Source organism: Salvelinus sp. IW2-2015, linkage group LG23 (genome assembly GCF_002910315.2).
Source record: "Salvelinus sp. IW2-2015 linkage group LG23, ASM291031v2, whole genome shotgun sequence".
Classification (NCBI taxonomy): Eukaryota; Metazoa; Chordata; class Actinopteri; order Salmoniformes; family Salmonidae; genus Salvelinus; species Salvelinus sp. IW2-2015.
In genome coordinates, this window is record NC_036863.1 from 27,266,766 (window position 1) to 27,280,838 (window position 14,073).

The 14,073-nt window shown below is 44.9% G+C and overlaps 3 protein-coding genes across 3 annotated transcripts in view; 2 read left to right on the forward strand and 1 right to left on the reverse strand.

Annotated features, from left to right (window-relative positions):
* The first annotated feature begins 364 nt into the window (after nucleotides 1-364).
* LOC111950530 (glucose-dependent insulinotropic receptor) lies at nucleotides 365-2,158 on the forward strand. The gene is made up of 2 exons (XM_070434274.1): nucleotides 365-1,219; nucleotides 1,474-2,158. The coding sequence occupies exons 1-2, from the start codon at nucleotides 649-651 to the stop codon at nucleotides 2,112-2,114; spliced, it is 1,212 nt and encodes a 403-aa protein (XP_070290375.1). The 5' UTR covers nucleotides 365-648; the 3' UTR covers nucleotides 2,115-2,158.
* A 987-nt stretch (nucleotides 2,159-3,145) lies between these two features.
* On the forward strand, nucleotides 3,146-6,695 carry LOC111950230 (RNA binding motif protein X-linked 2). Its single transcript, XM_023967646.2, has 6 exons — nucleotides 3,146-3,248; nucleotides 3,746-3,861; nucleotides 4,079-4,130; nucleotides 4,339-4,468; nucleotides 4,622-4,802; nucleotides 5,823-6,695. Exons 1-6 carry the CDS (start codon nucleotides 3,244-3,246, stop codon nucleotides 6,332-6,334), a joined length of 996 nt encoding a protein of 331 aa, XP_023823414.1. The 5' UTR covers nucleotides 3,146-3,243; the 3' UTR covers nucleotides 6,335-6,695.
* Nucleotides 6,696-6,731: 36 nt separating this feature from the next.
* The window catches only part of LOC111950229 (E3 ubiquitin-protein ligase Siah2-like), a 42,159-nt gene continuing 34,817 nt past the window's right edge, over nucleotides 6,732-14,073 (reverse strand). The window contains exon 2 of the mRNA XM_023967644.3: nucleotides 6,732-11,484. Within this exon, the coding sequence (XP_023823412.1) occupies nucleotides 10,843-11,484 (642 nt within the window). The 3' untranslated portion in view covers nucleotides 6,732-10,842. The remainder of the gene's footprint in view (nucleotides 11,485-14,073) is intronic.

Genomic DNA, 14,073 nt, shown 5'->3' on the forward strand with positions numbered 1-14,073 from the left:
ATGGGTCTTCCCAAGAGACATGCCACAGAAAACTCTTCCTCTCTTTCCTTACTTCCCTACTTATTGACATCAATGGATGGGCAAAAATAAAATCACTAATGACTTTATGGTGAAGATACAAATGGCATCAAAAGCAGATCTATCTTAGTGTAGTGTAGTGTTGATGTTTGTACTGCAGATTACTGTCATTAACCCAGATTCAGTGGTCGTGGTGAACCCTTGTGGAAAATGGCCCAGTCATCCCGGATGTCTGCACCAGGGACTCTCTGAGGGGACTGGGATGATAACCAGATAGCAGGCTGGACAAGGGTCGGATGCAGAGGAACCACAGCTACAGACGAGAGAGGAGGGGAGATACTTTGCCCTCTGAGGAGCAAAGGCACATCGGGAGTGGATGAGTACCCATTGAACGTTCTTCATTTTTTCCTAAAGAGCTTTTTACTTAATAGCTCAGTTTATCGTTGTGGAATTTCTTTCTGTTATACAAGGAGTTTGACAGAGATTGATATTAAGTACAGTACAAAGAGGAAAAAATTGGTATTCGGATACCAATATACCACAGTAGGAGTGGATGTTGGTGGATATAATTTATTTGTTTTGTGGGGGAATCTCTCCGATATACAAGACTTAGATCTTGTAAAGGACTCAATGGCAGCTTACAATAAGACAGGCTGGATGGGAGAGTCGGGTGCCAACCTCACTGCCATGATGCCAGGTGTGAGACCCATACTAACCCCTGTTGTATACACTTTCATGACACCAGAAATGATGGGATGGGTCCTGAGTGTGGCCTCTCTCCTCATCATCTCCACCAACCTACTGGTGGTGGCTGCTCTCTTTCAGCTGATGCGCAGGAAGGGCAGTCAGAGCTGGTGCTTCGTGCTCAACCTGGCCCTGGCAGATATCCTGGTGGGCCTGGCTATCACTGGCATTGTCACAGACGTGTTTCAAAATTACAATACCGTGAACAATGGAACTATTCCAATTACTCAACCGCTACTCCTGATGCACTCCACACAGAAGACCAAGTGTTTACTCCGCATGGCCTTCATCATCTCCCCCTCAACGGCGTCCATCTTGTCCATGTTCCTGATCTCTCTGGACCGCTACGTGGCCATCAAGCTGCCGCTGCGCTACTCTCAGCTCACTGGGAGGTGGACCGTGACTGGGGCCCTGGTAGCGCTCTGGATGGTATCCCTCACCGTTGGCTTCCTACCAGGTGGAACAACTAACCTCAATTATCTTATTTCAGAGGGGACACATGTCCCTAACAACAGGGTTACATTTAAATTCAGGGGGATAAGCTGAGACTCAATTTGTGAATTTGAATGTGCTTCCTGAATTGACTAAATTTGAATTGAATTGACCCCAACACTGATTGTTGATCAATTTGATAATGAACATCATTATTTTTATTTTAATATTCAAAATACTATAAATATAGAAATATTATTATTCCCCTCTGCTCCACAGGCATGGCATGGCAGCTCCAGCAGGGAGACTTTGAAAGCAGCAGCCTTTGCACCTTCTTCTCTGTCATCCGTCCCAAGGGCATCATTGTGGTGTTCTGTGCCGTCTTCTTCCCCGTCCTCTCTGTCTTCACCTACTTCTACCTGGACATTCTGAAGATAGCTTGCGGCCATCAGAGGCAGATCCGCCAGGCCGGCTCCAGGCTGCCCCAGCGCAGCCGCTACTGGGGCCACGTCAAGGCCCTGAGGACCGTGGCTCTGCTGGTGGGCTGTTTCACCCTCTGCTGGTGCCCATTTTTTGTGGTGTGTGCAGTGCAGATACTGTGTGAGGCCTGTGAGCTGTACAAGGTGCTGGAAAATGACCTGTGGCTGCTGGGGCTGTCTAACTCCCTCATCAACCCTTTGGTGTACGCCTGCTGGCAGAGGGAGGTGCGGCTGCAGATCGGGGTCCTCTTCTGCTGCGTTAAGTACAGGGTCAGGAACACAGCCGTGTTAGAGGCTAGTGAGAGATGTCAGACAGAGCTGCGTATACCCACTCATACTGTTATATCTGTGGACGATGCCATGAGCCTGGACCCCACCTTTCCCACGGTCACCAGTGAAGAGGGCCACACTGTACCGTTTTCTGCCTCAACCCCCTTGTGAATGACTTAGACATTTTGAGAACAACTCATTGGGGTTGATTGAACCAATTTGGAAAATGCTTACTGTGGCAGCTTAGAGCTTTTTCCATTTCTGGCAGACACAGTTCACGTCACATGTCTAGCGACAGCGACTAACTGACAAAAGCAATCAAATGGGGAAAAAATAACAGAGTGAGATAATGGATGTGGAGACATCATGGAACCTAAACCATGGAACAGATGGGCTTATTTGCTTTTTTTGCTCTGTTTCCTCCACTAACCTAATTGATATTATCTCTGCAAAGTATGCACTTTGTCCCTCTCTGCATTCCCATCAACCTCACTGTCTATGTGTGTCTGAGAGGTGTGTAGGTGTTTTGAAGGGGAACAGCTTTTTTGTGTACAAATGGTTGTTCTATGATCAGTCAGTGATTATATAAAAAAAGAATTGGACAAAGTATTTCATTTCTTGGGAAAGTAGTGTGTATTATTACCTCCACTAGGGAGGTACATGGGAAATGTGTGTTGTGTTTTATTGCCAATACTTTCTACAAATGATTTACTCATAATGTCAATGTAGAATTTCTTTATTATTTTCTCATAAATTACCATAGTGGAAATATATTGATAAAACCTTGATATGAGGTAGGTAGAATATTATCGTTTGAGTGGTTGCTATTCAAAATAAATTATAGAATGCTTGGATGATTGATTATTCATTCATGGGCACTTCCTTGTCATATAAACACTTATTTTTAAGATAAATACGTCCATATTTTACAACTAGCCAATAACATTACACGTAGTGATATGAGGAATGATGGTGCTATAAAAGTAGATTTCATATAGAAAAGAGATAATAAAAATCTGTGTTTAGGCCAATGCAGTGGCATTGAAGAAAGCGTTTGCTTAATCACAAAATACCATTGGAATTGAATAATTGAATTGAATATTGAAATGCAGTTCTGTAGGACTTGTTTGTACGATTTCTATAATAAAAGTTTGTCAATACTGAGAACAAGGGAGCATGCCTTTGAACTACACCTCCCACAAACCCCTGTACGTAGTATGACGCGCCGGAAACTGATGTTGGTCAGGGGGGGGCTCCATTTTAAAGTTAGCATCGTGTTTGCGTTCATGATAACTTCATAATGAAGTGAGTATAAGTGACCGATTAAGTGTTTTAAATTTTTATCGACTGTAATGATTATCTAGTTACCCACTGAGGTGTAATGGGGTAGTCATGTGAAGCGGTCTAGCTAGCCAGCTAACGTGTACTGCAACATCAGTCAACATGGCTAACGTTAGCTTGCTAATGATTTGCTGCTAGCTAGGTTATAATGACAGTAATGTTCACGTTAAATGAATGTTTATAATCGCAATAAGGCTCCTCTGGGGTTTGTGGTATACTCCGCAAGAACAGCTCTTAACTGTGGTATATTGGCCATATACCACACCCCCTCGAGCCTTATTACTTAAATATATTATGGTCTGTAGTTCCTCATGAGACGACCCCATGGGGTAAAAAAAAAGAAGCTTGGCCATGGTGGTTAAGAAAAGAGCAAAGACAGGATCAGCAGAGAGAATATTCTGCATTCTATTGCATGTTAAACTCTATCCTTTCGTCCTTCTCCATTTCTCTGTGTCCTGCAGTCCCCTGACCAAGGTGAAGCTGATCAATGAGCTGAATGAGAGAGAGGCCTCATTGGGGGTGAAGGAAAATGTGTCATGGCACTCTGAGTATAAGGACAGCGCCTGGATTTTCATCGGTAAGAGGCTGTCTCAAAGACACCCCTGCGATTGAATAGGATTGATGCACACCCTGGTATTACAGCCATGTTTAAGGTGTACTGTCAGCTGACCAGTTGGTGGCGTCAAAGTAGTGTTTTTTAAATGTATTATTCAGTCAGTGGCTTGCTCTCTAGTCCATCTCACCAGCAGTTATAAGCCTGTTTCTAACTTTAGTGTTTCTGTTTTAACCTGCAGGTGGGTTTCCATATGAGCTGACGGAAGGTGACATCGTCTGTGTCTTCTCTCAGTGAGTCCCATACATACACCCCTTCCTCCAATCTCTCCACTCACTGTGTCCTTTCTCTCCCTGTTCTTCTTTGTCTGTTTTTGTCAATACAATTACCTGTCTTTCCATGCTTATCTTCCCCTATTCCCTCTTAWCCTTCCCCATTCTGAATAAATCAAGTGTTCTTTGCATTAGATTAGGTGTATTCTTGCTTCATGTCTGTCTGCAGGTATGGAGAAATGGCCAACATCAACCTAGTGCGTGATAAGAAGACGGGTAAATCCAAAGGCTTCTGCTTCATCTGCTACGAGGACCAGAGGAGCACCATCCTGGCTGTGGATAACTTAAACGGGATCAAAGTAAAGAATGGCAATCACTCACAGCTGAGAAGGAGAGAACAAGAGAGATTGAGACTAAACCAGTAGACATGCATAAATGAAGGTTAGACGATGCAAAAGACTTAAATGACTATCTCATTGTGTTGTGGTCTGTCTCTCTCTCTCGGTATCTAGATAAAGGGGCGGACCATCCGAGTGGACCATGTACTGAACTACCGCCCTCCCAAAGACCATGAGGACATGGATGATATCACTAAGCGCCTGAGGGAGGAGGGCTGTGCCCCCAAACTACCTGACCTTTCATCGTCCGAAGAAGAGGAGCAGTACGCCGTACCCGCGAAGAAGCCCAAGAAATGTGAGAAGAGACTAATGGAGGTCCAGATGGTACAGGTCTGCTGCTTGTCAGCCTCATTAGACTGGGGATTTGAAATGCAAGAACTTTAATCAAAGTAGAATGAACACTGAACAAAAATATGAACGCAACCTGCAACAATTTCAAAGATTTTACTGAGTTATAGTTCATATAAGGAAATCAGTCAATTGAAATAAATTCATTAGACCCTAATCTATGGATTTCACATGACTGGGAATACAGATATGCATCTATTGGTCATAGATACCTTTTTAAAAAAGGTAGGTGCGGGATCAGAAAACCAGTCAGTATCTGGTGATGGTGGCGGATGAATGACACGACACTGGGCCTCAGGATCTCGTCACGGTATCTCTGCATTCAAATTGCCACAATAAATCCAATTGTGTTCTTTGTCCTCAGCTTATGCCTGCCTGCCCATACCATAACCCCATCTCCACCATGGGGCACTCTGTTGACATCAGCAAACTGCTTACCCACACAACATCATACAGGTGGTCTGCCATCTGCCCGGCACAAGAAGTGAACATTTAGTTCTCTGGCAACAGCTCGACTGGACATTCCTACAGTCAGCATGTCAATTGCATGCTGCCTCAACTTGAGACATCTGTAGCAATGTGTTGAGACAAAACTGCACATTTTAGAGTGGCCTTTTATTGTCCCCAGCACAAGATGCACCTTTTTAATGATCATACTGTTTAATCAGCTTCTTGATATGCCACACCTGTCAGGTGGATGGATTGTCTTGGCAAAGGAGAAATGCTCACTAACAGGAGAGAGATGCTTTTAGTGTATATGGAAAAATGTCTGGTATCTTTTATTTCATCTCATGAAACATGGGGCCAACACTTACATGTTGCATTTATAGTTTTGTTCAGTATAATTGCAAGGCAAGGACACGAGTACACCCGAGTAGTGGAGGATAACTTGGCTGTCAGTGTGCGTGTCATGTTCATATCTCCTCTTACCTGACCCTCCCTGTCTTTTCTTTCATCTCCAACCCAGACAAGAAAGAGAAGAAGAAAAAGGAGAAGGCTCTGAAGGAGGATAGGAAGCAGAGGGAGAGGCTAGCCCAGACTCACTCTGTGTCTCCCCCTGGGCCTGCCCTGGCAGTGAGGGTGAAGCAGGAGGAGGACCTGGGCTATGACAAGTACAGCCAGCGGGGGGCGCCAGAGGAGTGGCTGGGTGCCAGGGAAGAGAGACCAGGGCCTGGGGCAGAGCCACGAGAGACACACAGGCAGGTGGACAGAGGGTTCCGAAATCACCATGGGGAGAGGGAAGGAGAGAGAGAGAGGCCCAGGGAGGATGAGAAGAGGAGAGATGGAGGACTGCAGTTGGAGWGCAAGAGGACAGGCAGGGAGGAGAGAGAAAACCAAGACAGGGATAGAGAGAGAGACAATGAGAGGAACAGAGCAAGGGACTGGGACAGGGAGAAAGACAGGAACAGAGAGAGGGAAAGAGACAGGTCAAGTAAGCACAAAGAACACAGTCGGGAGAGAGACCAAAGGAGAAAGTAACAGAAGTGCCTTGATTGTAGTCAAGACAACTGGACTGAGTGAAGTCTTATTCTTTCCTTCACTATAGAAAATCATCAGGAACTGGGACCATGGAGCTAATATGATTGGTTGTTTTATTTTGTTAGTATTTGTCATAAGCCATATCAAGCCTGTTGATTCAATATTCTCTTGTGGAGACTGAGCCAAACAGTGGATGACAACTTGAGTCATGAGAACATGGCCTGTTTCCACGACAACAGCTTAGCGTTTTCAGCAGCAAAGTTAAATCGGAACTGGATTTCAAATGAATTTTTACCCTCAAACCGCTGTACAATGCTTAATCAGACAATGATTTACTGTTGTAAATAAAATGTGTTTTTTTACAAAGAGATTTGGTTTCCAATAAGTCTTTGACAGATGCCTTATAAATAACATTTTATTTTTAAATTGGATTTCAAGTGATACAGAGACACATAGTAATATGGGTAACGCAAGATAGGAGCTTCCTCTTGGCTCCAAAAATAGGTGATTTTGGGTGAAAAGAGACTGTCCAAAACATTACACAATTTGTAATTCAGTGAAGAACCAAAGACAAACAAGATACTTGGGGGGAAAAAAGGAATAATTCAGACCAAACAAAGATCGTATTTACATGATCACTAGCTCATACCTGCTCAACAGGATTTTAACTGCAATTCATCTGTATCGCTAAATGATGTTTAAAACACAGTTAATCAGCTTAAGACAGAACAAAGCATAGATACAGAAATACTGTATATATCAAGAATAAATTAACATTGTCAAAACATAAAAAGGGAAAAAGAGGTAAAGCACATTCTGCCATTAAGGAAATGTTTTAATTCRGCCAAGAGGTTTTAAGTGTGTGAAGGAGCCTGTGGATAGTTGGCATGTGAAACACCGTAATGTCATCAGTTCTATTAATCTCATCACACCGGGGCTCCATTGAAACTACCCAACTGGGGTACAGAGATATTAGAGAACGAGCCACCATTTTGTCCTTAGTAGATAGGAGTTAACCCTTCCTTATCCTCTTTTAGCTCTTCCAGTGGGGGGCCAGGCAGACAAGCCACACTCGAATAACTGGGATTTTGGTCGCCCCGTTGTTGTCTGGCTGCATAGATAGATCGTCAATGCTATACTATGTTAGTTACCTAGGTGATGTGATGTATTCAATGTTTTTTTTAATGACTTCTGGGTCTGAGCTTCACTTGTCAGACTGGTCAGAGGTCAACCGCTGCCTTCACCCGGGCCCCAGATTAACAGAGGCCAGCCTGGGATGGACAGGAGAGGAAAACGTGTCCCCCCCAAAGAAAATACTTGTTAGGGACCCAATTGAAATTAAGTAAAGAAATTGCACCCATACAGCTGTTATAGAAACATCCCAGGATAGGATTCGGCTAAACTTGGGAGAAAATAAGTATTGGGTCTGGCTGTACAAAAGATGTCTATGACGTCATGTGTACTATGAATGTACAAGACATGGGTTGTATTTCCCGAGGTACATAAAGAATGTGTGTACTTTTCCAGGTTGTAGAATGATTCTAGGTGATTTACAGCTGGATGGGAATGTGTTTCTGTTCAATGTTCTGACACCCTGTGGGGTGGACACATCATACGGAACAAAACATTGTGCAAGAGGACAGCACTTAAGCAGATGAAGAGTTATAGTTCTACATGTTTTTTGTATAGCCTACATAATGACAGCCTAGGTCAGGGATCATCAACTACATTCAGCCACGGGACCATTTTTGTTTTCGTGGATGGACAGGGGACCAGAACATTATTTATTTGAACCTTTATTTAACTAGGCAAGTCAGTTAAGAACAAATTCTTATTTACACTGACGGCCTACCGGGGAACAGTGGGTTAACTGCCTTGATCATGGGCAGAACGACAGATTTTTTTTTTTACCTTGTCAGCTCGGGGATTCGAGCGACAAACGCTCTAACCACTAGGCTACCTGCCACCCCAAAACATAACTACAGAAYACTTGGGGGGGCCAAATAAAACCACCTGTGGGTCACCAGTTGGTTAACCCTAGCCTAGGTATTCATTAGCATTTCTAGGACTTGGTGTTCATATGACAGTAGCTGCAAAGGATTTATATGTGCAACTGCCATTGTATGTTTAAGTTACATGGGTAGATGGACAGATGTTTTTGTCAGGTAATGGTGATGTAGACCTAWAGATGTTTTCATTTTGCTAAGTGGAAACAAATGCACCATGAAATCTAATTTTGTGGACACTGACTCTTAGTTTCCATTGATTTGATCTCCCATTGCCCCATAAACAATTCATTAATGAAATCCACACCGATTCCTGCAGTTCTCTATGGCTCATGATAACTGATCATGATAACTGATGCAGCATTAAAGGCTTCAAGCCCATGTTACAAAAAGGTGAGCGTCACAGTTTGCATTTTTTGCCGATATTACAGATCAGCCATAGCAATTGCAGAGCTGTCCTGCCCAAAGGATTGTGTTGGCAGAAATGTCTGTCCACTCAGTGGGTAAGGCAGGGACACTGACCACTAGAATAAAATAGGATAGCAGGTAGTTACAACAGCTCAGAAAATAACCTCAAAACCTATGTACAACAGTTTGAGTAACCGTGAACACAAACACATCTCAGATTAACCGAACACAGAATCTCCTCCTATCAGCTTTTAGAAAATATATGGTCATCCAACATTTACATATTACAAATACTTATAAGACAGAGCAGTGGGGCAGAGGTGATCAGCAGAGGGTGATTTGGGATATACTGCAGTGTCTGGGAGCAGGAGGGGACTCTGTTGGGTTACAGACATGTCTGTGATCAACGTCATCAGAGGTACTTTATGAAAAGGTGGGTTTTTGTTTGCTTTGGTTGCTTGGTTACTATGACGCCGGGTAAAGGCGAGGTACATGGCTGGAGTACTATGGAATGCCCATTTCTACCCACAATGCCATGGGACTTTGCCCCAAAGTCCACAAAAACCGAGAGTCCGTTCAAGACACTGAGGGTGGGTCTGAGTGAGTCTAACTTAGTCATCCTCACAGATGCCTTCCCAACTTGGGAGTGCTAGTTAGGTTACGTACAAAAGTAAGGCTGTGGTGGGTTGACTGACCAGAGGGGAAGAGTCAAAACTACCCCCATATTACAGTATATCAATCAGAGCGTAGAAGAACTGAAGATAAACCAGGTTCTGCAGAACAAACGGTTTCAAGAGACATACAGAGGAACAAATAAGAAAGCCGTGCCTCCGCCAGTGTTCATCTCTGTTGGTGAGGAGTGGCTGCAGAGAAAAAAAAATACATAATCATAACAGTAGTGGTACCGTCTTGTGCAAACATGTACGCTCGCACACTAGAAATATGATTTCTGTGTCAAAACAAACATAATGCCATCTTAAATATGACATGACACCTGTTTTTCATTCATGAAATTGTATGACAATTGACCTTACCAAAGAAAGGGACTTCATTGTTAACAAACAAGCTAACCTTCAATCTATCAGAGTTTTATGTAACAGAGCTTGTGACTTTGGAGAAGTAATGTACCTTTGTTGTTTGAAAATTTCAAGATTCAACTTAAGATTGTTTTACTTTTTGTTGTTTGTATTGTAATACAGAATCCATGTGAATAACTAGGCCCCAGGGTTTCACCAAACAGTGCTTATGACAGGTTTGATACCATGCTTACGATGGCATTATGCAACCTTTATGATGCATTATGACGAGAGCCTACAACCAAAACACCTGATCTGTGTCTTTATTCTACATGGCGGACATACATGCAGTCTTTTGCTTACAATCAGATCAGGATCTATCACCAATATTTATTATACACACCAGGGTTGGGGTATAATTGACATAGCCTAATTATTGAAACGGTTGAGTTTTGCGGTTCTGAAAAGTAAGGAGTTGGTTAGTAGTCAGTGCAATCCTTTAGGAGGGCATGAACAACCCCGGCTTAGCTCACACTAACCCAGACCGAGGCAGCACATTGGTCACTCTCAGACCCGATTCTGCCCATATGCGTCTGAGGCCTAATTGGTCCACTGAACAACTTACTGAAACTTAATTCGCTGTGAGGATTAGGAAGCTGCATCTGCAGGGGCCATTCACGGTTGAAGTGGAGGTTCTCTGAATACCGCTGTGTGGCAGCCAATTGACTGACRGCCCTTTCTTACACTGGCAGTGTCCTTCTTGCCTGGCACTGGTTGGCTGAGCAGAAGAGGAGGTAGGGGTGAGTGGGGTGGGAGCGGTTGAGGGGTCCTGGGGGCGGGTAGGGCATCAGTCATCAAAAGCCCACCGCATGTACACTGTACACTGTCTCCAGCACACACAATGAGAGGACAGGCAAACACCCTAACCCTGAAACTACTCTACAGCCCAGTCTCCATTCAAGCATTATGGGGAGCCAACGAGCCTCAAGCAGCAAAACACACACATCCTCTCCATATCCCACCTATCCTCTCACACACAGTCTACTGCATCACACAGGAGGCAGGTACAGCACAGCAGTCAGTCACTGTGCACCGGTTTCTGCCCATCGCACGTGTAAGTCTGAGAACGAGAGAGGCCTGTGGGTCTGTGTTTCCACATCTGAGCCGCTRAGCACATGGAAATGGTAACGTTGATCCCCAGGTTGCCGTTGTCGGCAAACAGGTGAGCGATGGACGTGTCAAAGACCAGACAGTCGCTGTTCATGATTGCGGCCGCCACACCGTCGTGGATGGAGCGGGGTGTGGCCTCCCAGGTGAGGCGCCGCCGGTTCCCGTTGAGCTCCAGGCGGTAGGCGAAGTTCTCGGCCTGCTTCCTCGTTCCGATGAGCAGCACCACGGCAAAGAACTGCTGGTGGCCCTCGTACTTCTCTTGCTTCTCCAGGACTAGCATGAAGTGGTGGCCGAAGCAGGACTGCATCATGACCCAGTCCACGGCCCCCGGCAGGTTGATGTCTGTTGCCAGGAAGACGATGTCCTCTCCCTGCAGGGTGGTGATGGACTTGTGGGCATGCATCAGGTGGGGCATGACAGCCTCCAGGGAGCCCTGCCACTTGCAGGAGGCCCCGGGGCACGGGCAGGTGTAGGGACGGAACTCACACACCTCCTCGTGATCAGGCTTCTCACTGTGGTGGAGGGACAGCAGGCATCCGGCTGACGCGTACTGGAGATAGAGGGAGGGCGAGAGAGAAAGAGAGAGAGAATTGCTTACAATTCCTATGTATGTTGAGAACCTACTCGAAGTGGAGTGGGGTTGAATGACCCAAGAGATGGGAGACAGAATGGGAGAGGAGGGACAATGCGGGGGAAGAGACAGAATGGGGTGGAGAGACAGAATGGGATGGAGAGACAGAATGGGGTGGAGAGACAGAATGGGTGAGGAGAGAGAGGAGATGGTTATAAAAGGAGAGATGGGGAAGAGAGAGGGAATGAAGGAAAGAAAGATATTGCAGAGACATAGATGGTAGGAAAAACAGAGAAGGCAAAGGAGGAAGTAAAGAAAGAGGGACCAATTGAGAGATTGAACAATGTGTGGGAGGATAGAGATAGAGAGAGTGAGGCAGGGAAAGCGTGCAAGAGAGAGGGAACAAAGAAATAGAGGGGGGAGGGGGTGTGAGTGGCAGGGCACATGAAGGGTATGAAGAGAAGTAGATAAGAGTACTAGATGAGCACCTTACTAGATATAAACCCTCTGGCACTACAACAGCTTCCCAACACATCCATGGAGATGTTAGGGAGGAAGAATCTTATAAGATTGGATGGTTATTTTGTATGAAAACAAAGCAATACCAGGCCATTAAACTGCTTGTCGAAGGGGAGATTGAGATACACGACATTGTTAGCAAGGCCGTTTTGAAAAAATATGTACATATTGAACCATCAACAGACAATCTTGCCTGTAAGACGGAGACATACCAGTAAAGATAGAGTGTAGCAAGAGACGACAGACTACAATATGGGAGGATATGTAAGTAGCTGGTCCGTGCTGGGAGTGCTGGGCCGGTATTGAAGGGTTGGATCAATAAGTGGATTATCTAATGAAAAGTGCATGAAGGGGGTGGATTTCAAGTTGTATTTGTCGTATGTACAGGATACACGTGGTATAGCATACTCTGTCCAATGAAATGCTTACCTGTAGGTTCCTACTGGACAATGCAACAACAATAAGAAATAAGAAAAGATAAGAATACGAACATAAAGTAAATGGCTCAATAGAATAGAATAAACATTTCAGCATCAGTAGAATACAGGAAGACAGAATTTATAGACCAATATTTACACATTTCAGGGATGGGGGAATAAAATGTCTGGTAGCAGCAGTTGTGGTGTGTGTGAGAGAGAAAGTGTGGCGCAGCAGTCTAAGGCACTGCATCTCAGTTCTAGAGGTGTCACTACAGGCCCTGGTTCGATCCCAGGCTGTATCACAACCGGCCGTGATCCGTGATCGGGAGTCCCATAGGGCGGCGCACAATTGGCCCAGTGTGGTTAGGGGTAGGTCGTCATTGCCAAATAAGAATTTGTTAACTGACTTGCCTAGTTAAATAAAGGTAAATACATTTTTAAAAAACAGCTTGTGGCTGGAGTGTGTGGGGTCCTTCATGAGGCACCGTTTCAAGTAGATGTCCTGGATGGGTGGGAACACAGCTCCAGTGATGTACTGCAACTCACCAGGATGCTCTCGATGGTGCAGTGGTAGTATTTGGAGAGGACCCGGTGTGGCATGCCGAATTTCTTCAGGCGCCTTATGAAGTAGAGGAGATGTTGTGCCCCCTTGACAAGAGTGGTGGTGTTGTTGGTCCATCTCAAGTCCTCTGTGATGTGGATGCTGAGGAACTTAAAACTGCTGACTCGCTCTACTGCAGTCCCGTTGATGTGGATCGGAGTGTGTTCCCTCCTCTGCTTCCTGAAGTCAACAATAAACTCCTTTGTTTTGCTGATGTTGAGGGAGATGTTGTTGTCCTGGCACCACAATGCCAGTTCACTTACCTCTTCCCTATAGGCTGACTTGTCGTTATTGGTTATAAGGCCTACAACCGTGGTGTCATCAGCAAGGATTTGGCTGATTGGCCTGGATAAGGCTGCAGGGAGAGGGGTTCTGAGGAACTAGAGCTGGAGTCACAACCTGAAGGACACCCAGGCCCCTTACGGAACAGGAGACAATTCTGATGTCAGTAAGATATAACAACACAACCTTCTACGGTCAATATGGGACCTAGCCAGAAACAGATAGGACCATACTGTCTATGATGGACCATTTGAATTGGGGTAGAAGTCAGGCCAACCTTCAGGCTCCATAGACCGAGGTAGACTGGGAGGCTGTTTACAGAAGGATGGGGTAACTGTCCTCATCTAGAAGCTTACCTTAAATAAGACATCTCAGTTTGAACACACCTTCCTTCCTTTACGTTCTACTTTCCTTAGATCCTCATGTTGATCACTGATCTGACCTCATTGAAGCAACATGGTGCTTCTACACCTGCATTACTAGCTGTTTGGGGTTTTAGGCTGGGTGTCTGTACAGCACTTCGAGATATTAGCTGATGTACGAAGGGCTATATAAAATAAAATTGATTGATTGACATGGAAGGAATTGAAGCAAATGTGGCAATCGATCCATCACCCACTCAGTTCCGTTAGATCAGTCATTACTCAAAGCAAGGTAAGAACAAAGGACACATTTTTCTAAGCATTCCAACAGYGCTTATGTGCTGTGTCCTCTAGCTCACTTTCATCTGAAGCCCTGGGGTTGAAA

Excerpts from the sequence above, each read along its gene's own strand:
- LOC111950530 (XM_070434274.1), top strand. The coding sequence starts at position 649 with ATGGCAGCTTACAATAAGACAGGCTGGATGGGAGAGTCGGGTGCCAAC. Across the intron at positions 1,220-1,473 it reads CACCGTTGGCTTCCTACCAG|GCATGGCATGGCAGCTCCAG; the intron begins GTGGAACAACTA and ends TCTGCTCCACAG.